Genomic DNA, 24,211 nt, shown 5'->3' on the forward strand with positions numbered 1-24,211 from the left:
ATTAGATGTTCTGAAAGCATTCACTGGATTCCGGAGCCACCCATTTGCTGATTACTGCCCAATAATACGACCTAGGTAATACGGTCCACCTAATCTTCATCTCCCCTACATCTTCAGCCTAAATCAATAACTTGAAGAAACAGACTAAGCAGACACTTGGGAACATGGGTGGTAAGCTATATCCCATGGGCCCAGTTCTGCCCTGAGTCTGGTTTTATAGAGAGAGGTTTACATTTTTTCAAAATTCATTTACATATTGCTTATGTCTTCTTTTCATACCTTGCCATCAAAGTATTTGCAACAAAGACCATATAGCCAAGAAAGCTAAAATATTTACTATCTGACCCTTTTAAGAAAAAGTGTGCTGACCTCTCATCTAGAATAAATCTTGAATAGGCTCCTATCTCATGATCCTCCTGCCTCATCTTTTACATCTGACTCTACCCAAAACTCCAATTGCCATGTCAATAACTGGATAAAACCAAACCTCAAAAACAGGCATAATGCCATGAAAATGGGCTTCTAAGTCACTCCCCATTTTGGCACTTACCCTTTTTCATTATCTGCTGGAACCAATTTATCCTCAGAAGCACCAACTGCCAAAATACATGCTTGAGGTGGGTTAATAATGGCAGAGAAATTCTTAATTCCAAACATTCCTAAATTGGAGATTGTAAAAGTACCACCCTAAAGGAAAAGAGATTAAAAAATAGATATTGCTTGTCAACATAAACCAGAAAGAAATACAAATGTTCTGTGAAAAGGCCTTCTGATTGCTGAAGGTACGGCTCAAGTGGTAGAGCACCTGCCTAGCAAATGCAAGGCCCTAAGTTCAAACCCCAGTATCACAACCACAAAAAAAAAAAAGATAATCCTTTATTTTGTGGTAATTTTAAGAAAGGCTGAACACAATACCACTCACTGAAAATATGCAACCATTACAGTATGAACAAAACTAAGTTGGGCGGGTTTTTGCATACTAGTTGAAAAATATCCTTTCTTCAGCCTCTGACATGTGACTCAATTTTTCTTTACTTTCACAACCTGTGTCAGTACTAATACATGGTAGAATCAAAAGGGAAAATGCAATAAAAAACATCAGTTGACCTTAAAATGACATAATCTCACCTACAATCCCAGCACTTGGGAGGCTGAGGAAGGAGGATTGTGAGGTTGAGGTCAGCCTGAGCTACACAATGGGATAATGTTCCAAAAGCAAACAAAATAAAATCCTTAAATGTCAGTAAATTAAATCTTACCTGGAACTCGTGTGGCTGTAGTTTGCCCTCTCTCGCTTTGGTTGCTAAAGAAACAACATCAGTAGCAATGGTCTCCAGTCCTTTTATATGCGCATTGAACACAATAGGCGTGATTAGTCCTGCAGGAGTACTAACAGCAACACTGACATCAACAACGTGATTTCTGTTAAGAAAGAAAAAGAAACCCAAATATTCAACAGTAGGGTTTATTAAGGGCTAGGAGTAGAACACTTGCTTAGCATATGCAAGGGCTGGGCAATGGAGGAAAAAAAAAAAAAGCCTGTGTGCCAGGTTAAGCAATACGGACATTTACTTTAGAAGCAGTTTGTGCTACTGTTGAGATGCCTGTTGGGCTTTTTACATTTTGCTGTGTTCTTTTTCTTGACTTGCACTTTTAAAAAGTGAGGGGGGGAGAGGGAGAGGATCTGAAAAGTGTTGGTAGGTTGGTTTTACACCCCCCCAACTTCCCCTGCCTTGACTAATGATAATTCAGTTGGCCAAAACCGCTCAACCTTCAGTGAGAACTGAACGGTAAGAAGTCTCTTGGTTTTGAGAGGAAGTGAGTGCACTGGCTGGAGACTCATCTCAGCAGGCAGAACTTGAGCAGATGAAAAGAAGAGAGAGGGAGAGAACTGCAGAGTGGAGAGAAACACCAGTACTCAGGATGTACAAGTTGAGAGGAAGTCTTTTCCAGAGCAAATCCAGGGGCCCCAGTGCATCTCAGAATTTTATATTTTTGAGACAGGGTCTTACCAGGTAGCCCACATTGGACTTGAACCCAGGATACTCCTGCCTTAGCCTCTGGAGTGCTAGGATAAAATGTGTGCACCACCTAGCCTTTATTTTTTCCCTCTGTGCTGGTGAGGATTGAACCCAGTGTATGAGAATGCTATGTAAGTGCTCTACCACAAAGTCACAACCCTAGTCCTCATCTCAAAATGTTTTAGCATTAAGAATAAAATTCTAAAATTACCCAAAAAACTTAAACAGAACAAAAAATAATGGCTATCATTTTGTAGCGATGAATAGAACACTTTTGATGTATGCTACTACAATGTGATATGAACAGAATCTTACTGGGCACCAGCCACAAGTATTGCTCACATTTGTTTGATTTGTTCTCTGCATTCATAGTAAGAAGAAATGCTAAATTTCAGTAGAGATTAAAGAAAAAAGAAGTGACTTTCCCCCCACCCCAGGTTCACAAACTTTTGAATTGCATCTGCAGTCACAAAACAGCTTCTATACGGACCTGCTAAAGTGTTGTGCACTCAGGAGAATGGAAAACAGCACAAGTGGTAGAAGTGCCTGCCTAGCAAGTGTGAAACCCTTAGTTCAAACCCCTGTGCCACAAAAAATAAAGAGAAAGGAAAACTTCAAAGGCACAGCCCTGATCCAAAGAAAGAACTCCAGTACCTCTCAGGTGTAAGCTCTAGAAAACTGCAGACACCTAATTTGCTCAAGCTGGCTGGAGGCAGGCCTTTGGTACTTACAAACACAGAGTCCTGCTCTAATAAAAATTTAGTGTGTGCTATCCTTATTAGTTACCACAGTCAGACTCAAGCCAAGATAACAGCAAATACTGCTTTCTTGATTAAATTATCCTGTTATTATAATAATTGAGTATTTCAAAATAGCTAGAATTCTGAATTATTCTGAACAAAGAAGTGATAAATGTATGAGGTAAGATACACCAATTACCCTGAGCTGCTCATTACACTTTGTACACATGTGATGTCATGTTGAACCCCAGAAATATGTGCAAGTAAATATGAACTAAAAGGAAAAATGTGGTTTAAAAAATTATCCTGTTATAATATAACTTTCCTCCAGAAAGAGTAGGGATGGTACTCTCTATCTGCTTACCACTGAATCAAGTAAGCGGTACATGTTCAATAAGTACTTGTTGAATGACTTTATGAACAAGTAATCAAAGGGCATTTGGTAAAAATTAATAAATAATTTGTAGAACACACCATGAAGCCATGTGCCAGTGCCTCACATCTGTAATCCTGGCTACTTGTGAGTAAGATTGGGAGGATCAAGGTTCCATGCTAGCCCATGCAAAAAGAGTTCGTGAGATCCCATCTCAACCAATAGCTGTGTGTGGTGACATGCACCTGTCATCCCAGCCATAGCAGGAAGCATGAAATAGGAGAATTGGTTCAGGCAGGCTTGGGCAAAAAGTGAGACCCTATCTCCAAAATAACCAAAGCAAAAAGGGCTGGAGGTATGGCTCAAGCAGTAGAGCTCCTGCCTAGCAGGCATGAAGTCCTAAGTTCAAGCCTTAGTACCAGAGGAAAAAAAAAAACTTGACATTCATGCTGGCATAGTGACTCAAGTGGTAGAGTGCCTGCCTAGCAAACATGAGGCCCTGAGTTCAAATCCCAGTAGTACCAAAAAAAAAAAAAAACTTGCCATGCAACCTTGATCCTATCAACTAAGCAGTATTTTCTTCACGTGGTATTAAAAGTGGATGGCTCTCATTTCATATCCTTCTGATTAACTATTTAAAACATACAACACAAGTGTTGGTGTGAAGATTGAACAAAGTTTGAGAAATAGGGTGAAAGTTTACCTAAATGACTCAGAGATTCTAAGAATCTACCCAGGAGAAATGAAAACATGTTTACACAAAAAATGGTATACAGATATTCACAGCATTATTCATAATAGCAAAAAAGTAAGAACAACCAAATGTCCATCAACTGGTGAATGCATAAACAAAGTATGGTCAACCAAAGCTGGGCATGGTGTTGCATGCCTGTAATCCCAGCACTTGAAGGCTGAGGCAGGAGGGTCAAAAGTACAAAGCCAGACTGGGCTACCTAGTGGGATCTTCTCTCCCTCAACCCCCCCAAGAAAAAGCATAATTAGTATTGAATAAATATTTGTTGCACTAATGAAAATACCATGTGAGTAATATATATAATATTCAGAGAAGTATTCAGAAGGAGACCTTAACTGTTACATTAGGCATTAAAAGAGGTAGAACTTGAGCTGCACTTTAAAGATAGGTATGATTTTAACAGACAAGATATAACAGTACAGGGTTGTATTTCAAGACCAGGCTTTAGTGTTGGTTCAGAGAGTTGGTGCTATAGGTAGGATATAAAATGTCCCTCAACTGCCCATGTGTTCAAGAAGTGGTCCTTAGCCCACAGCACTATTGGGAAGTACAGGAATTTTTAAGATGTGGGGTCTGGTTGGAGGAAGTCAGATCATGGGGTGGGGATCCTGAGCCCCCACCCCTTCCTGTCTTCCTCTTTGCTTCCTGACCATCATGAGGTAAACAGGCTTCCTCCGCCATGTGCTCCTGCCATGATGTACTGTGCTGCCACTAGCCCATAGCAATAACGCCAAGTGACCATGGACTGCAACCTACGAAACCATGAGCCAAAATAAACCTTTCTTCATTAAGTTGTCTATCTCAGTTATTTTGTTATTATGACACAAAGCTGAACTATGTGGCTGGGATTCAAATGTTGGCTCACCATTTACTAGATATATAACCTTAGGCAGGTTACTTAACTTCTCTGTCTCAGTTTCTTCATGTGAAATGGAGATGATAATGGTACCTACTTCACACAAGATTCTCATCAGAATTAACTATGTTGCTTCAGCACACACTAAATGTGAGTTTCTGTGCTAACCATCACCATGCTCATAGCATGGGAATGCATCTAAACACAAAGAAAGGGAAGCTTCAACAGTATCCCAGCAGCAGAAGATGGCATACTCAGTAATAGTGGCTAATTCAGATTGGCACGGGAAGATGGTTTCACAGTAGTGATAGTAGAAACTATATGAAATATGGAAGACTATGAATGCTGAAAGACACAAGCCACTTCTGCTCAGGCACCAGAAAGCAGTATGTGATTTGGACAGTGCTAAAAACAGGAAAACTGGCTGATTAAAGTCTACTTAGTGGGTTGGGTGTCACACTCCAAAAAGACATCTTTGCCCTAATCCCCAGAACACATCAATGTGGCCTTATTTGTAAAACAGCCTTTGCGGGTATGATCCTGAGATGGGATCATCCTGGGTTATCTTGATGACTCTAAATCCAGTGCCAAGGTCCATATTAAAGAGAAAAAGACAAGGAGAAGGAGGTCATATAAAGCTGGAGGTAGAGTATGGAGTTATGCAATCATAAACCAAGAAATACCTGCAGCCTCTGGAACTGGTAAAGGCAAGGAAAGATCCTCCTCTAGGGCAGGGGGATAAATGACCCAAGCCTTGTATGCACATATGAATAATAAAACAATAAAAAAAAAAGAAAAAGAAAACCACTGAGCCTAAAAAAAAAAAAAGAAGATCCTCCTCTAGAGTCTTTGGAGGAAGTACAGCCCTACCAAAACCCTGAATATGGACTTCTAGCTTCTGGAACCATGAAAGAATATATTTCTGATGATTACTTTTGTTTTGTTTCTTTTGCTGGTTCTGGGGATCAAATCCAGGGCCTCACACATACTAAGCAAGTGCTCTACCACTGAGCACTGAGGTATATTCCTAGTCCTAATTTGTTTTAAGCCACTTATTTTGTGGTACAATGCTAAAAACAGAAGTCAAATGAAACTAATACAGTTCATAAGGAATCTAAGATTCTCAGGTGTTCTGTAAGAGGGGAGTGACCAAGGAAAAAAGTTACAACCAATAGATCATTCAGTATGCTGACCAGTTAAAAAATGCTTTAAGAGTTCTCTTGGGGAGCTGGCAGAGTGGCTCAAGTAGTCGAGCACCTACCTAGCAAGATGAGGTCCTGAGGCCTGAGCTCAAACTCCAGTACCACCAAAAACCAAAAAGAGTTCTCTTGGGGAGTTTCAGAAAGATTTTATAAGGAGTACACATAAGGAGTAAAATCAGGTTATGGTATACACAATTACTTTACATGGACACAAAACAGAAGGCCATAAAAATTAAAATATTTAATATGAAATATTAACTACTTTGACATTTTTTTATTTTTTGCTGTACTGGGGTTTTGAACTCAGGGCCTCACGCTTGCCAGACAAGAGCTCTATGACATGAGCAAGCCCTTTTTTGTGTTGGGTTTTCAAAATAGAGTCTCATGATCTATTTACCTAGGCTGGCTTTGAACTGCAATCCTCCTGATCTCTACTGCCTCCTGAGGAGCTAGGACTACAGGGGTGAGTCGTTGGCGTCCAGCACAAATGACATATTTTTAATATACATATTCAATGTTAATATTTTAGAAATGTCCATCAATGGAGGTGCGGGAAGGGCAGTGTAGGAGAAAGGATATGGAAGTTCTGCATCCAGCCCATGCCTCACTCTGTTCATCCATTATCTGGGTGCTCATCTGTATCATTTGTAATATTCTTTATAGGAAGGCAGTACACATATTAGTTCCTTCAATTATATAAGCTGTCCTACCCAACAAAGAGGGGGATCATGGGAACCTCTGTGGCTACTTAGTCAGAAATAAGGGTGACCAGATTTGAGTGGGGGCAGTATGTGGAACTGAGCCCATAATCTCACACTATCTCTAGGTAGACAGTCAGAACTGAATTGATTTGGATGATATCTTTATAAAACTGATTGCTTGGTTGATGTGTGGGGACCTCCCCCAACACACTCACACATCTGGTCTCAGAAGTGGTTCTGTGAGTACGTGAGAGCAGAGTAGAAAAAAAAAATAATAATAATAAAAATAACAACAATGGTAATAACAACAATAAAGCATCTACGTACTAGAAAAGGCCCAGGCTTAGGAGTCAGAATCCTGGTTCCAACCACAGTTCTGACACTAAGATATTAACTGAGATATTTAACTCGCTAAGTCTCCATTCCTTCATCAAAAAAAAAAAAAAGAAAAAAAAAATGCTAGTGAAAGTACTTACCACACAAAGCAGCCATAAGGACTAAATGAAAACATGTGAAACGCAATCCGTGCTGTGCTAGTCGTGTGCTGCCACAACACTGTTACCAAATTTGCTAACAAATACTATCTTCAACACTGCTCATGAAGTGTGGTAGAACTCACTGGTGAACAAAAATTATCCATTTAACATTATTTTGTGAGCGTTATTATCAGCTTCATTAAGACATATTTTTGTATTCTTTATTGAACTCATACAAAGAATATGTAGCCTTTGCTAGTTAAATTTGGCACTATCTCATAAGTGGTTTTGTGTTGTTTTCAAATTGCTTCATCTACGAATGTCATCCCCCCCTCCAACTCCTAGTTAGTGACATAACAGAGCTGCTGATGGATGTATACTTTCTCCAGTTATACTTACTGCCTTATAACTGTGTCCATCCAGGAAGAATTTGCTTCAGGAACTTTTAAACATGCCAAAGCTGAAGCTTTTATAATGAAGTCATTGACAGAAATTTTGGTTTTCTCTTCTAACATCTGTAAAGACAAGAAACCATCAGAGTTTTCTTAAAGTCTCTCCCCAAAGACTGGAAGTGCATATGTAATCTTGAGAGAGAATAGAGGAACAAAAAAATACCAAGGACATGAGGTAAAAATAATAAAATGAATCTAAAGTTGGTTCTTTTATCATGCTTAGTATATAGGCTATCACAACTTTGAACTTCCTCCTGAGCACTGACTGCTTCAGCTACATTCCCTAAGTTATGGTATGTATTTTCACTCATCTCAACAAAACCAAGTTGGTTCCTTGGAAAAAAAATCAACCAAAAGACAACTACTATGACAAATATCTATATTTGACTGACCAAGAAAAAGAAGACTCAAATTCCTAAAATGAGGAGTGAAATAAGGGACATTACTTTCTACCTTACACAAAAATTATGAGAATAGCATAAACAACCACATGCCAACAAATTAAATGGACAAATTCCTAAAAAGATACAAACCCAAAGTGAGCTAAGGCAAAATAGAAAACTCTGAATAAACTTTTAAAAGAGATTACTAGTAATGTAAAACTACTCAAATAGAAAAGACTAGACCCAAATGGCTTCACTGGCGAAGCCTATCAAACATCCAAAGAAAAATTACTATCAATTCTTCAGAAATTCTTCCAAAAAATGGAAGATCAAGGAACAATTCCCATCTCATTCTATGATTCTAAAACCAAAGACAAAACATTACAATTAGACACACAAACAAAAAAACCTATATACTAGTAGGAATACAGATACAAAACTAGTGACAAAATACTATTAGGCAGGTGTGGTGGAGCACATCTATGAATCCCAGCTACTTGCCAGCCCAAGCAAAAAGTTAGTGAGACCCTCATCTCAACCAAGAAGCCAGGCATCCCAGCTACAGAGGGAGGCATACACCAGAGGATCATGGTTTAAGCCAGTCCCAGGCAAAAACACAAGACCCTATCTGAAAAAGGACTAGAAGCAAAAAAAGACTAGTTGAATGGCTCAAATGGTACAGTACCTGTCTAAAAAGTGTGATGACCTGAGTTCAAATCAAGTAACACAAAAAGGGGGGGAGAGAAGGAGAGAGAGAAAGAAAGGGAAAGGAAAAAGGAAAGGGAGAGGAGAAAGCAAAGGGGAAGGGAAAAGGAAGGGGAAGAGAAGGAAAGGGGAAAGGAGAGGAAAGGAAAGGAGAAGAGAGAAAAGAAAAGGAAAAGAAAGGGGAGAGGAGGGGAGGGGAGAGGAGGGGAGGAGAGGTAAGGAAGAAAATACCATCAAACAAAATCAAGCAATATAAAAAAGGATCATTTACCATAAAGAAATGAGATTTATCTCAGGAATGCAACATTCATTTAACAAATCAATTAAGCTGGACACAGTGGCATGTGATTATAAAGTCCCAGCTACTTGGGAGGCTGAGGCAGGAAGATTGCTGAACCCAGTGAGATCCTGTCTTCTAAAGGAAATAAAATTAAGTAAAAATATAATAATGTCCTAACAGAATACTGAACAAAAACCATCTATTGATCACACATAATGGTCTAAAATTTATTACCCTAAGATCAAGAACAGGACAAGGATATATGTCTTTGCTACTTCTATTCCACATTGTACTTAAGCTGCCAGAGCAACTAGGCAAAAAATGGAAGTAAAACTGTATCTTCAGATGGCATGTTTTCTTTTTTTGTAAGTGGGACTGGAGTTTGATCTTGCAAACAGGCGCTCTACCATTTGAGTCACACCTACAGTCCATTTTGCTCTGGTTATTTTGGGAGATGGGATCTCTTGAACTATTTCCATGGGCTGGCCTTGAACCATGATCTTCCTGATCTCAGCTTCCCAAATAGCTAGGATTACAAGTGTGAGCCACTGGGGCCCAGCTGACATATTCTTGTACATAGAAAATCCTAACAAACCCACTAAAAACTGTCAGAACTGATAAATGAATTCACAGCATGGTTACATAAATAAAAATCAACTGTATGTTTGCACAGTACCAATGAACAATCTGAAAATGAAATCTAGAAAACAATTCCATTTATAATAGTATCAAATATAATAATATCCCTGGGAATAAATTTAAGAAAAGAAGTGTAAAACTAATACCAATCTATCCCATAATCATGGATAGGAAGACTTAATATTGTTGAAATGGTAACAATCCCAAAAACGATTTACAGATTTAATGCAATCCTTATCAAAATCTTGAATGGTGTTGTGGTAGAAATTTATGAGCTAATTCATTTGGAACTGTAAGTTAGCTAAACAAAACAATCTTAAGAAACAGCAAAGAGCACTTACATTTGGTGATTTTAAAGTTCACTACCAAGCTATAACAATCAAGATTCTGATACTGACGAAAGGGTAAACATGTAGTTCAGTGGACAGAGCTGACCATCTAGAAATAAACTCTCATATGCATGATCAACTAATTTTGACAAGGATGTCAAGACAAATCAATGAAGAATGGTCTTTTTAACAAATAGTGCTGGGACAACTTAATGTCTGTGTGCAAAAGAATAAAGTTCATTCCTACCTCAAAACATATACAAAATTAATTCAAAATAGGCCGAAGAATGTTAATAGCTAAAACTGTTACATTAAACCATAGGTGTAAATCTTCATAAACTTATATTAGGCAGTGGTCTCTTAGCTATAATGCCAAAAGCACAAAAGTAAAAAAGAAAAATAGATAAACTGGATATAATATTAAAAATTTTGTCTTCAAAGGCTACCATCGAGAAAGTGAAAGAGAGCAGAACATGGTGGCTCACACCTCTAAACCTAGCTACTCAGGAGGCAGAGATAAAAAGGATTGTAGTTTAATAAGGTAAAACTTCTAGGAAGCCTAACTTTGTAAATTAGAATTTACAAAGCCCAGTCAAAAAGTCAGTAAGACCCCCCCATCTTACTCAGTAAGTCTTGCATGGTGGCACATGTCTATGATTCCAGCAATGTGGGAGGTTGTAGGTAGGAAGATCATGGTCCAAGGCTGGACCCAGGCAAAAATGGGAGACCCTATCTTAAAAATAACCAAAAGCAAAAAGGGGGAGTAGCTCAAGTGGTAAAGCACTTGCCTAGCAAACAAAAGAACATGAGTTAAACCCCAATAGTATCAAAATAATAATAATAATAGTAATAATTCCTTTTTGATGATAAAAATGTAAAATTTATTGTGGTGATGGTTAGACAACTCTGTGAATATACTAAAAATCACTGAAATATATAATTTATTATTTAAAAAAAGTTTTTTTTCTCACTATGTAGGTCAGGCTAGTCATGTACTACCAACCATGGCTGAACTGTACACTCTAAATGTGTGAATAGTATATTATAAAGTATGAATTGTATCTCAATAAAGCTACTCAAAAGAAATATAACACATTGGAAATATATTTGTCTAATTTCCAACTTAAAGCTAATAGAGAAAATAGCTTTAATATTTTCACAACAGAAATACAGCATCACCTTTAATCTCTGCAGCCATTTACAAAGCTTTGTTGCTGCTTCATCATGCATTCAGTTATGAATCTCCGATATGACAGTCTACTCCAGTCCGAGCACATAATGCTAAAGGCCTGGGTATGAAGCAGTGAACAAAGTGAGTAAAACTTCTGCTCTTGGCTTGAAAGTGTGGCTTAAAGAGTAGAGCATCTGCTTTGCAATCATTAAGCCTGGAGTTCAAGCCCCAGTACTGCCAAAAAAATTCTGCTCTCATGTATTCCCTTTATGCTCTAAAGGAGAGAAATAAGTGAAATACATAACATGCTGGATAATGTTAAGAAGAAAAATAAAGCAAGGAAGGCGAATTAAGGATGGGGTGGAGAGAGAAGAAGTTGCAATTTTAGACTAAAAAAGGCAAGAGAAGGTGAAATGAGTCAGATCCTTAAGGAGATAGAGGAGGAAACCATGTGGAGACCAGACGCTCCACACAGAAAGAAAAGTGCAAAGGGCCTGGGGTAGGAGGAACAGTAAGACAACCACTGTCTCTGCATTGAAGTCAGCAAGTGAGAAAACAGTAGGAGAGGAGACAGAGAGGTTACAGATACCCTTTAAAAGGCCATGTACCCACTCCAAGGAGTTTGGCTTTTAGTTTTCACTTCCTTGAAAACTGCTTTCATAAGCCACTTTCCTACTCCTTTTTTCTTTTTGTTTTTGGAAGACAGGGTCTCACTGTGTAGCCCAGTCTGGTCTTGAACTTGGAATCCTCCAGCCTCAGCCTCCCAAATGCTAGGATTATAGGCTGTACTACCATGCCCAGCTTCCCACTCCATTCCTAACAGAGTTCCTTATTACCATCACTTCATGCTTGGATTGCAATACAAGCAGAACTAGTTTCTGCTATTCATGCATACGTGTACACATCTCATCAGCTTAACCTTTCTTAAAATATTGCTATCATGTACTTCATCGCTCAAAAACATAATGGCATCTTAGTATAGAATTCATCAAGTTCAAAATCTTCTTATAAAACAGGGTCTTCCTTAAACTGATTTACTGTGTATCTGCGCTAGAATGGGTAACCTATCTCCCACACATACTATGGCAAATGCATAGCATTTCTGTATTTGAAGTTTTTTCCCCTTAATACTCTCCATCATTAAAATGAACTTTCTTCAACTTCTCTGCCAATCCAAACACTTTCTATTTTCCACAGTTCAACTGAGTTTGTGGATTCCCCAACTACTCTCACTGGTCCCCTCCCCCCACCTCCTTCTCTAAACTCCAGCAACTCTTAACCTATATGATGCAATTTAGCAGACAATTAAGGGGCATTACCATAGACAGATCCACAAATAGATATTTCTACTTCTATAAAAAATTTCCTTCCCTGTTTTTCACATGCATTATCTCCCCCATTAGTGAAGACTATGTCTTATGCACTAAGTAGATATGTTGCGTTTGACTATAAAACACAAGCAAATATGTTTCTTATCAACAAGAGAGACAAGTGTAGCATCACAGTGACTTCTCTAGACTAAATCTATCCATGACTAAGTCATCTTTAAATGTTGTTTTAATCAAGGGTTACAGACAAAAATTTTCCAGGATGCTCCCTGGAAGTTAAAATTACATCCATTTTGCACACCAACTGGCATACTGTAACAAAGTACATGGTTGAAAATGTAAATGTTTAGACAGAATTTTTATAATTTACAAAGTTAGAATTCCTACAAGTTTTACCTTATTAAGTTCTTTCCGTACCAACAAGACTTCTCCCATATTTACATCAATAGAAAGGTAATAATGAGGTATGGTTTGCTTCGACTGCATTAACCTCTGTGCAATAACCTAAAACAAGAGATTCAAAATCAATTATCTTGAGCTGAAAGGAGACCCAATCCAGTCCTGTTTGCTTTTTCACTTGGTTCCCAGATAATGCTTACCTCAAACATTATCAGGAGTGAAAGATGAAGGACTGTACCATAACTTTGCACCTTCTAATAGATTCAACTAGAACAAACTGATTTCTTCACCTCAAGTATTCAATTGGCCATCCAAACTTCCCTTAACCTAATAATCTAATATTTCCAACTGAAAAGACCTTTGTCAGTATTTTAAACTATGGATATAATTAAAGAACCAGAGTAAAAATACCCTCAATAGCTCTGGTTCCAGATTATGGTAATGTCCTTACTCGGCGAATGTTGCTGATTGGGATATCTGTGAAGACACCTGTAGGAACTGGTGCTACTCCTGGACTTGGGGGAGGCACAGCAGCGGCTGGGGCCTATGGAATAGAGAGGAGAAAACACTCTAAGTAAGTGTGGCTCAATCTTAGTATACACACTTGCCAGTGACTGTACACATGCCAAAGTGAAAATGAAAGTTCTGCAGGATGGCTAGTTCTATTCTCAGAGAACAAAAAGGACTTGGCTTGATTAGAAGGCTTATCTGAGTTTTGTTGTTGTTTTTTTTCTTGACTTAGAATTCTGAAATCATGTTTCAAGTGTCATCCTTTTTTGTGCCAGAGTACATTTAATTACTAGTTTATGACAAAATAAGTTTGTTTTTGCAAAGTTATTTTGAAGAAAAGAAATCAAGGAGCCAGGCACACATGCCTATCATCTCAGCATTTAGGAGGTTGAGACAGGAGGATGGCATGTTTAAAGTTAGCCAGCACTGCATAGTGAAACTGTCTCAAAAACAACAACAAAAAGAAACAAAGAAAAAGAGAAGCAACCAAAGCATTCTTAAATTGAAAAGATTAAAAGATAAATATAAACAAACTAATCCATTATCCTGACAATGTGAAGAAGGAAAAACAAAAACAAATCTACCATTTTAAAGCAAACATATGAATAATAATTTTCTGTACTTCTGGCTGGTTATCTTATCACCTTAGCCAATCAAATAGAAATTGGATATATGGATTTAGTACCTGTACGGAATAAGTACCACATAAACCCTAGACAACCAACATACAAAAATCCTTTTAAAAACAGGGACTAAGTGAAAAGAAGAGGATATTTTAGGGAAAACTGAATATCACTACTCAAAACCCAATTTGGAGTACATGTCACTGTAGTATATCATTTCTGATTTTGTATATAAATAATAGCACAAAAATATCATTAAGCCACTGAAATTAGAAGAAAACCTAATTCCATTTCTAACAGGCAGGATAGTGTACTTTGCAGAGAAAAACTGCAAAAAAAAAAAAAAATGGTAAGAGACAAATAGAACTCACAGGAGCAGCTTTAGTAGGCACAAAAGAGTCAATATCCTTCTTGATGATTCTGCCATCTGGTCCCGTTCCTGAGGGAACACACAGATGTTACATACATGACAGCATAACACTGGAACCCCAAGGTGGTCCACACTGTAACCCTAATGTATGAGTTGCTAAAGATTCAAAAAGATACAAAACACTTGGAAGGGATCACAATCTTAACTGTGCCCTTAAGGTTCTCCTTCAGAATACCAGCTTGGATTAGATGATCATTTTAATTCAAAGAACCTTCACTTGATCAACAGTGGTTCTTTTCTTTTTAACTATTATAAATATTCTTTTATTTATCTTTTAGAGTTCCGTCTAATTAGATTGTACTTTTCATTTTCTTACTTTTAAATTGGGAAATACCGGCATAAGGCTAATGCAGAATATAGCTTATACATCTAACAAAAACTAGCTGTCCCCTCCTGGTTAGCTAAAAAACAAACAAAAAACCAAAACAAAACAATAACAAAAAACCCTAACTCTTTCTGAACTCTGAAACAGAATCTTATTTGACCATAAAGAATATCCTTGTACAGGGTTGACAGACATGATAACAATTTTCCAGAAAAATAAGACAAGTCAACTTTTTCTTAACCCCACAATAGCATGAATAACTAACTATTAATTGCAATTATCCCATTTTTAGCATCATTCATTGCCAATACGGTCTTCATCATTCACAGCTTCCTCACACTAGCAAAAACCAAACTTGCCTGAGTTAGAGAAAATGGAGAAAACAGTACAATGCCATATATGACAAAGAACTTCAAAGTTCTCCCAACAGGTTTAATTTTATTAAAATTCCCCATACCCTCTCCTACCATCTATAACTTCTTGGGTTTAATTTTAGAACCAAGTAGATAATCCTGACCTTTAATTCAAAGCAGATTCAGAATTTGATTATAATACCTTTAACACTTGCCCACTTCTAGAAAAAAAATGGTCAAATTGATTCGTCTTCCCCATGGCAGACTTTTAAAAGGACTCTAGTGTGCAGTTCTTCCCAAGTCCTTTTCTTCATTATGAAAACACAGTTAGTTAGGACTGTGTTTATCCTCACCACAAACTCTAGAACAGGGATGGCAGTACCTCCATTAGGTCCCTCTCCTTTTTGAAAGACAGAAGCCATCATTTCTCCTTACAACAAAAGCCGTGCTAGACACCACCACCCACAGTCCCGCTGAATCTAGGCTTCAACCACTCAGAGAATTTCCTGAGTTAGTTGAAACCTTTCAAACCCTTTGCCTATCTAAGAAGGCACAACAGGCAATTATAAAATAGTATGGTATAAAGGGAAGAACACTGGACTAGCAGGAAAATGTCAAACATAAACGAGGCAGAAGACTGTAGACACTTAGGCTCACCTGGTCTTCATTCCACTTGTAGGATGGAGATTGTAATACCAACCCCTGCTCATAGGAATTTTGTGAAGACAAATGGGATAGTAATGTGAAAAGTGCTTTGCACCAAAGAGTTATAAAATATATGGGTAGCTCTGAGATTAACCAAACTCTGAACATCGGGGTTCAGGTCTTAACATAGCTTCCCCCTGAGTGATTTTCGAAGCCACCTGTCCCCTTCTTCAACTTTTCCCTTAGTTCTTCCCTTATAGAGTTTTTTTTTTCCCTCTCACTTCAAGTTGCTCAGAGTTGGGATGTGGGATAAGTGTCCTCTTTACTCTTAGCCAATTCCAAATCTCCCTCCTCCTCTCAAAACCTTCAAAACCCTTTGATGCTCATGCCATCTGTCTACACAACCTACTTCTCCTCACTATCTCTCATCTACCAATTCATAATCTCTCCCATTTATTCAGAGTAATTGTGCATTCCCACTATGTTCTTTGGGACCACAATCTACCTAATTCTCAGACTTCTATGTTCTTTCACCTACTCAGGTCCAACTTTTCCATCCCATACACAACTTTGAGCAACCCCCCAACTTTTAAAGTCAAATACTAGACCATGTTATCAGTAGTATTTAAACATCCCTGAAATCTAGAATTGAAGCAATTATCTCTCTGACTACTATCACAGTGGTATGGTATGACAAAAAATATACTTGGCCTTTGTTCCAGGTTCCTGGCATACACTTGCTAAAATATTTGGAATGTCCCAAGTGATAAGTGTTATTCATATCAAGCCCTTCACACATTACACACGCCACGAGTTTATGCTAATGAGGTACCTCAGTGTGGGGATCCAGGATGGTGGATGGTCAGCTCAAAGACCAAACACCTGATTAGAGGGTGATAATTTTCAGTCCCTTTTCTTATATCTCTCTCTCCCATACCCTTCCTCCTCTTCTGCACCACTTCCACAAAAGGAAGGAGGACTAAAGATTAAGTTTAATGGCCACTGATTAAACTAATCATGTCTGTGATAATATCTCTATCAAAATAAAGTCTTGCACAGTGAAAGTCAGAGAGCTTCTGGGTTGGTGAACACATCAATACAATGGGAATATAGAGTACCAAGAGGTCATAGAAGCTCTGTGCACCCCTCTTCACTATACCTTGTCCTATGCATCTCTTCCATTTGGCTATTTCTGAGTTGTATACTTTATAATACAATAGTAAGTAAAGTGCTGTCCCAAGTTCTATCAGTTATTCTAGCAAATGATCAAATCTGAGGAGGTCTTGGAAACTTCTGATTTATAGCTAATGCGTTAGACATGCAGGTGGGCCGCCAGCCCTTAGAAACGAAATCTGAAGTAAGGGCCATCTTATGGGATACCTACAGAGTCTGATGTTAAATCTGGGTACTTAATGTTAGAATTAGATTAAATTGCTGGCTACTCAGTGTCAAAAGAATTTACAGAAATGTGGGAAAAAAACTCCAAACATTTGGTATCAGAAAACACCATGCAATCACTAATACTAAGCTCAATTAGCTTAGGCCAGTCCACTGCCAGCCCCCACTGCAAAATCTCTTCAACCTCATCAAGACTCCACTCCACTGACTCCTCTTTCATTATCTGTGACCTCCGTCATCTTCACTTTCTTCCTTACCCAGCTTACATTCTATGGACCGTTGTCATGATTCCAATGAAGAACTGTAACACTGCTTGTCTGCTCATTAAGCACAGAGTAGCTTAATGTTGCCAGGAAAAAAGTTCAGAAGTGGCTGTCTAACTGTACTGTAGGTTCAGAATCACAAAAACTGAAATGGACAAACAAAACCGCCCAGAAATTCAGTTGTTTTCTTTAAATTCACCTTCCCAATCTCTAAGAAGACTACTTTACAATCTCTCTAACCTCAATCCTTCCCAGACTCATTCTCCAGATCATACCCTCGCTTCACACCTTACTGATGAAATAGCAAACAGAGAAGAATTCTCATCTTCTACTACCAAACCAATAAACCCATCCTATATTCTGATCTCTCCGTTAAAACAGATAAAATAGCTGGCAAAGTGGCTCAAGTGGTAGAGCACCTGTCTAGCAAGTATCTCTAAAATAGACAATAGCCTTCATTCCTATAAAGGCCAACACTATTCCCCCTAATACTCTTAAGCACTCTATTTCTTGCCAAAACACCCTCCCATAATCCCATCTACAAGTAGTATGCTATACTCCCATTTCGTTCAATTAACTCTTTATTGTCGACCACATTAAGCAACCTGAAACTGAAATCTTATCCGTCTTATGAACAAGTACTTCATGGACAGACAATACTTAAAAATATTTGCTTCAATAATAATAAATGAATCATCCCTGCCTAGTCTAGTAAGATAGTCTAGTAAGATAGTCAGTGTTGCTAACTATTCATTAAATGGTCCTTCTTTACTTGTCTAAATTCTTCAGATATAATTAACCTAACCCCTCCTCTCTCTAAAATTTATTCCAACTTATACTACAGTCCCTGATTCTAAATAGACATACATAAAGAATGGCAGTAAGCTAGTAAAATAACAGAAGGTGGGGGAAAAAAAGGGGAGGACCTTCCAATATTATAACAATCCTGCCCAGATTAAGCCTATAATACAAACTACTTGGGAGGTAGAGATCAGGAGGATCGAAACTCAAGGCCAGCACAGGAAAAAATTCCAAGACCCCATTTCAATCAATAGCTGAGCACCCAACTACACCAGGAGGCATAAATAGGAAGAATGCAGTCCAGACTTGCCTGGCATAAATAGCAAGACCCTATTTCAAAAATAACCAAAGCAAAAAGGGCTGGCGGCATGGGTCAAGAGGTAGAGTGCCTGCCTAGCAAGTGTGAGGCCCTGAGTTCAATACCCACCCACCATACCAAAAAAAAAAAAAAAAAAAAAAAAAGAATCTTTTGAGGGCCCAAAAGAATTTATAACCTATTCTTGTGTTTTGGGATCAGCTTGACTTCTAACCACAAAAGCAGTAGCTTGTAGCACTGAGTGCTCATACCTGGACAAATGAGGAAGTAACTATGTTTTTCTTTAGTAATTATGGATGGTAGAACATCAAGACAGAAGGCAGTACAGGGTAGTGGGAAGAAAATAGGCTTTAGAATTAAATATTTTTTGGCTGGTGGGGGGGAGGGAGAACTGGGGTTTGAGCTCAGGGCTTCATGCTTGCAAAGCAGGTGTTCTACTGCTTGAGCCACACCTCCTCCAGTCCATTTTTCTCTGGTTATTTGGAGATGGGGGTCTCCTAAACTGTATGCCTGGGCTGGCCTCAAAAGGTGATCCTCCCATTCTCAGCCTCCCAAGTAGCTAGGATTATAGGGGTAAGCCACCAGCTTTGGCTTAAACAAATCTTGACTTCAACTGCAGTTTTTTTATTTCACAGGAAGGAAGATCCCTTAAGACACTCTTCTTATCCTAACAATAATGATAATTCTCACTTGAACAAATGTTATGCAAATTAAATGACTAGCACATAGAACTAGTCATCAAACCAGGTCCCCAAAATAGTAATTTTCCTCCTTCTCCAAATAAGTATTTTAATTACCCTACATTGAATTTTAGCTTAAGTTTATTTCAAGAATATTTAAAAGCCAGGCAGTAAGTCCCAAGCAACAGGAATGGCAACATATATTGAGCACTTACTACATGCTAGACACTGTTTAAGAACTTCACCTTTAGAGCTCATTTAATTCTCAGAATTCTATATGTGTACACTATTAATTTCCGAGATGGAAAAATAGATTAGGTAATTCATCTAAAGATATACATAAGCTAAGAAGTAATTCACTTAAAGATATATTACATAAAGAATACAATCAAGCCAACATGCCAATCCCATGGTCTTACCACTAAGCTACATTTTTTCCTCTGGGGAGAAAAAGATGAATAAGGATATTTTCCTTGCCTTTGGGGAGTTTTAGCTCAGTTTTATACTGATTTTATTTTTTAATTAATTTATTTATTAGGTTTTTGAAACAAGATCTTGTGATAGTCCAGGCTGGTCTGAAATTCGCTAACTATGTAGACCAGGCAGGCCTTAAATTTGAAAACTTCCTGCCTTAGTCTCCCAAGTACTAGGATTACAGACATACACCACTACACCTGGCTTGAATTTTATTATTTTAAGCCATTTCAAATCACCCCAACTTCATGTTTTGCTTTGCTTATTACTACATTCAGTCAACTTAGCACTAAAAGGTTTCTTATTACACAACCAAAGCTTACAACTCAACTTTGCTCAACTAGCACATATATTGTCACCAATAATTATGTAGCTCCCATGAATAGAGGAAAATGAAAAAAAAGGCATCTAAATTCTACAGGTAGATCTACGTAGACTCAATAAAATACAAGAACAGTTTCTGTACTGTGAGGAATAACGGGTATTTCCTCCTCACCCTCCTCCCTACTATCCTAGTTAATGTAACTATGCATAGGTACATGTGATAATCGTAAGGAAATTTACCTAACTTCACTTTACAACACCATTCCACAGGAAGAGACTTACCTTTTACTTGTGTAAGGTCAATTCCTTTCTCTGCTGCCAATTTCTTTGCAAGAGGGCTTACAAATACCCTTCCCTTTGATCCAGCAGGGGTAGCTGGTCCAGCAAAAGTGGCTGAGGATGTAGGGGCTGAAGGCTGGGGAGTTGCAACAGTGGCCACCTTTTGAAAAAGTTACAAATTATTAATTAACCACTACAAAGATTAATAGTTCACTTTTAAGAAGTTAAAAGATGCTTTAATTAAATAACATTTATCTTTCTTCCGAAGATCATATGCATGTTTTTCCTGCTTAACAAACATAGCAATATAATAGCAAGAACAGTAATTTGGGAGCTGAGGGTGTGGTTCAAGTGGTAGAGTATTTGCCTAGCCAAGTGCGAGGCCCTGAGTTCAATCCTCAGTACCATCAAAAAAAAAAAAAAAAGACAAAAATAATTTTTGTCAAAGACAGAACAAATCAAGTAATCTTACTCCATGACAACAAGGAGAGGTGTGGAATTTAATACGGCTGACTAGTGAATAATATCCTTATAACCTCTCTTCACTTTAATCTCTTGCAGTTTCTTTATTCTCATTAAGTACATCAACATGGTTTTTATTTTTACTTAATCTAATTTCAAAATACAAAATTACAATTACACTACAAGGTTCCATGTTGAAAAGTGTCTTAAGGAACAAACCAACACTGCACGGTCTCTCATGACTGTACAGCAGTGAGAAATCAAGTTTTCTCTGAGAAATGTGCACCTAGTCCAAACTCACATGATCTAGCATCTATGGAGGCTTTACTCTAAGTGTTGTCTATGCTTGGAGTTCACACAAATTCACATGATGGATAATACAGAGTACTGGACAAAGTATATGGTGATATACTAAATTCTGTGCAAAACAGGTCATGTTACGTCAAAGTTCCAATGTGTTACAAATATATGCTTGACCTATGATAATATATAAGTATAAGGAGGATTGAAAATGACAGAGATTATATAGTAAAGTCAGCAGAAAATGGGGAATGTAACCTTACCTTCCATAGCCATGATATTTATACTTAAAGCAGAAAGAGAACATGTCACCTCAGCTTTATTCTTAGCAGGACTCAAGACAGCAGGAGGAAAAAAGATGTATAAGGATCAAACTACTGACCATGGGGTGACTGTGCAGAGTAACACATCTCATAAGCCTCCACAGATGTTAACGAACTACCTCTGTCTCCTTTGTTACTCACAGGATCTTGGAGCTGAAGATAACCTAAGATATTATCTAATAAAATGCCATTTAGAGGTGAACAGAAAAAAATTCCCTTGATTCTAGAAGCACACCTACCAGGGGTGGGGTAGGTGGTGGTGCTTGTGGTTTTAAATCAGTTATTCCAGTTGGTCTATAATCAGCGAATGCTCCTATATCTGCCTCTTTTTCTACAATGATACAAAGTGGGGTTCCTAGAGGGACATCTCTTGTGCCTTCAGGGACGAGGATTTTTGCCAGATAACCTTCTTCTTGTACTTCAAAACCTTAAATAGAAAGAAAAACATTATGGTACTTAAAAGATTCCACTACCCCTATAAACCCACAGCAGAGTTTTAGGTCAAAGACTTTACTCACACTAGCTATAGACTTTTTACAGCTATTTAACCTATATGTCTCAGTTTCTTTATAAAATGAAGATAATTATAGTATAATCAGCCTTCTGTGTCCACAGGTTCCACTACCCTGGATTCAACCACTGTGAAACCAAAATGTTACATTGGTGAAATTGAAGAGCTTTGTTTCTTTTAAAATAAAAGCTTTTAGGGTATGTTTGCATACCACTGGAGTCAGTAGAGGACATGTTTACTCAATTTAATTTTGTATATCCATGTATTAGAAAGCTTGATGCATTATATTTGAGGACTTATGGTACACTAATTACCCTTAGTATTTCTACTCATATATATTTTTGGTAAGAGGTTGTTGTTCTTTCTGAATTGGTTCAGTAATGGAATATCATAATGTAACTGAATATGTAAATGATGACCTAAAAGTATGTAGTAATAAACATACACTTAGGTCATAAAAAATGTTACGTTGCTGATCACATGTACTATGTAGTTTGGTCTACTATGTGTGTACCTGTATTAACCTTGTATGGACTTTTCTTTTGCTATTATTCCTTAAACATTACAGTGTAGCAATTATTTGCATAGCACTTACTGTTGTACTAGGTATTATAAATAACCTGGAAATGCTTTAAAGTATATTGGAGGAGGAGGAGTAAGGACCAGTGGCAGAGATCTTGCTTCGATGCACAAGGCCCTGCATTCAATTCCCAGAACACCAAAAGAAAAACCAAAAACAACACAACTATGCCAATTTATATAAGGAATTCGAGTGTCTGAAGATTTTGGTGGAGGAGTGAGTCCTGTATTCTTTTCTACTTTGTTTTTTAGGTAGCACTGGGGTTTGAACTCAGGGCCTACCACTTCAGCTACTAGTGAGGAGTGAGTTCTGGAACCAATTCCCCACCCTACCCACAAATACAAAGTGATGACTATTCTTACCTCACAGGGATGTTATGAATTTAAATAAACTAGTATTTTTCAAGTACTTAGAAACAGTACCTTGTACCACAATAAATACAGTTGGCCCTCCAAATCCAGGGGACCGAAGACATTTTTGGGGAAAAATTATATGTGTGTTGAACATGTACAGGCTTTTTTTTCTGGGCCCAATCCCTGGATACTAAAGGATAACTGTATCTGCTAAATCAGTCTGTGAGACTACAGACCATGGTGAGTTCTAACAGTTATTAAAAACATCTCTATGGGAAGTCCTCATGAAAACTCACAGGACTCTAGGATGGGATCAGTTTTATTATTAAAAATCAGTATTACATGGAAGCCAAATTAAGGGAGTGACCAAGCTGGACAGAGATGTGGGATATCAGCTGTAAAAGCATTCTTGGAACTTTAAAATTTCAATGTGAGGAAATTCAGCATTACTGGGATTTCTATGGTGTTGATGACATATATTTTATTTAGTTACTGCTTTTCATGCAAGGAAACCAAACATTAGAGTTGCAAAAGTAAAACAGCAAAACAAAAGCTGAGTAGTGGCATACATCTGTAACCCCAGGACTCAGGAGGCTGAGGCAGGAAAATTGCCAAGTTTAAAGCCAGCCTGGGCTACACAGTGAGATCATGTCTCAAAAAATCATAAACAAAAACAAAAAAACCCTATAAGGAAGTACAATACACAAAAAGTTGAAAAGGAATTGCTCTGGTGGAATGGGGAGGGAGGACAGACATGGTAGGGTCCTACTCTTTAATTTCCCTTTGACCCAGGGTGTTCAGGAATGGCAGTGGGTTGAAGAACATAATCTGAAAACCACCACTGCAGAGGATCCCGAGGATCTCCTGCTCTATCTATGGAACGGACAAACCTCCTTTTCACGGAGCCCTTAAATTTCTAATACCTAGAAATGTCTACAAGTATTAACACAAATATACATGATTATGCGTGTGGGTTTTATTTCTGAACATAAAAACAAATTTAAAATAGGGGGTACATGGAAATAAGATATATCGAAAAGACTGACATGTATGTCATTCTCAAAGAACGAGAACAATCTAAAAACCCTGATTTCAGTTCTCCAAGTCATCTGTTATTCTTTGGTATTTTCCTGCTTGTAGGTGTTTTTTTCCTTTTTTTCTTTTTTGCCAGTTCAGACAATGGCAGTTCTGATATAGCTTTTTAATAACATAAAAATAAAGCTAAAAAGCAAACTCTGATCTGCCTAGCAAACTCGAGGCCCTGAGTTCACTCAAACCCCAGAAGTGCCAAAAAGATAAAATAAAATAAAAACAAAGAAGCAAACTCTGACCTAAGAATAATCTCTTAAGCCATCATAGTTGACATACCCTTGATTCAGTGAGTGCAGTGTGGAACTGACAAATCTAACTCTGCACATCTTTGTTATAAAATATCTTGTCCCAGGAAAGGAA

At 37.9% G+C, this 24,211-nt stretch overlaps 1 protein-coding gene across 2 annotated transcripts in view; it reads right to left on the reverse strand.

The window, feature by feature from the left end:
• Dlat (dihydrolipoamide S-acetyltransferase) overlaps positions 1-24,211 on the reverse strand; it is a 33,496-nt gene that overhangs the window by 4,172 nt on the left and 5,113 nt on the right. For both annotated transcript variants that reach the window (XM_074066735.1, XM_074066734.1), the window contains exons 6-13: positions 21,555-21,742; positions 20,234-20,390; positions 14,314-14,381; positions 13,261-13,353; positions 12,807-12,914; positions 7,523-7,638; positions 1,260-1,422; positions 551-687 (exon numbers count right to left, since the gene is read on the reverse strand). In XM_074066735.1, coding sequence (XP_073922836.1) covers positions 551-687; positions 1,260-1,422; positions 7,523-7,638; positions 12,807-12,914; positions 13,261-13,353; positions 14,314-14,381; positions 20,234-20,390; positions 21,555-21,742 — 1,030 coding nt within the window. The remainder of the gene's footprint in view (positions 1-550; positions 688-1,259; positions 1,423-7,522; positions 7,639-12,806; positions 12,915-13,260; positions 13,354-14,313; positions 14,382-20,233; positions 20,391-21,554; positions 21,743-24,211) is intronic.

Source organism: Castor canadensis, chromosome 2 (assembly GCF_047511655.1).
Source record: "Castor canadensis chromosome 2, mCasCan1.hap1v2, whole genome shotgun sequence".
NCBI classification, from domain to species: domain Eukaryota; kingdom Metazoa; phylum Chordata; class Mammalia; order Rodentia; family Castoridae; genus Castor; species Castor canadensis.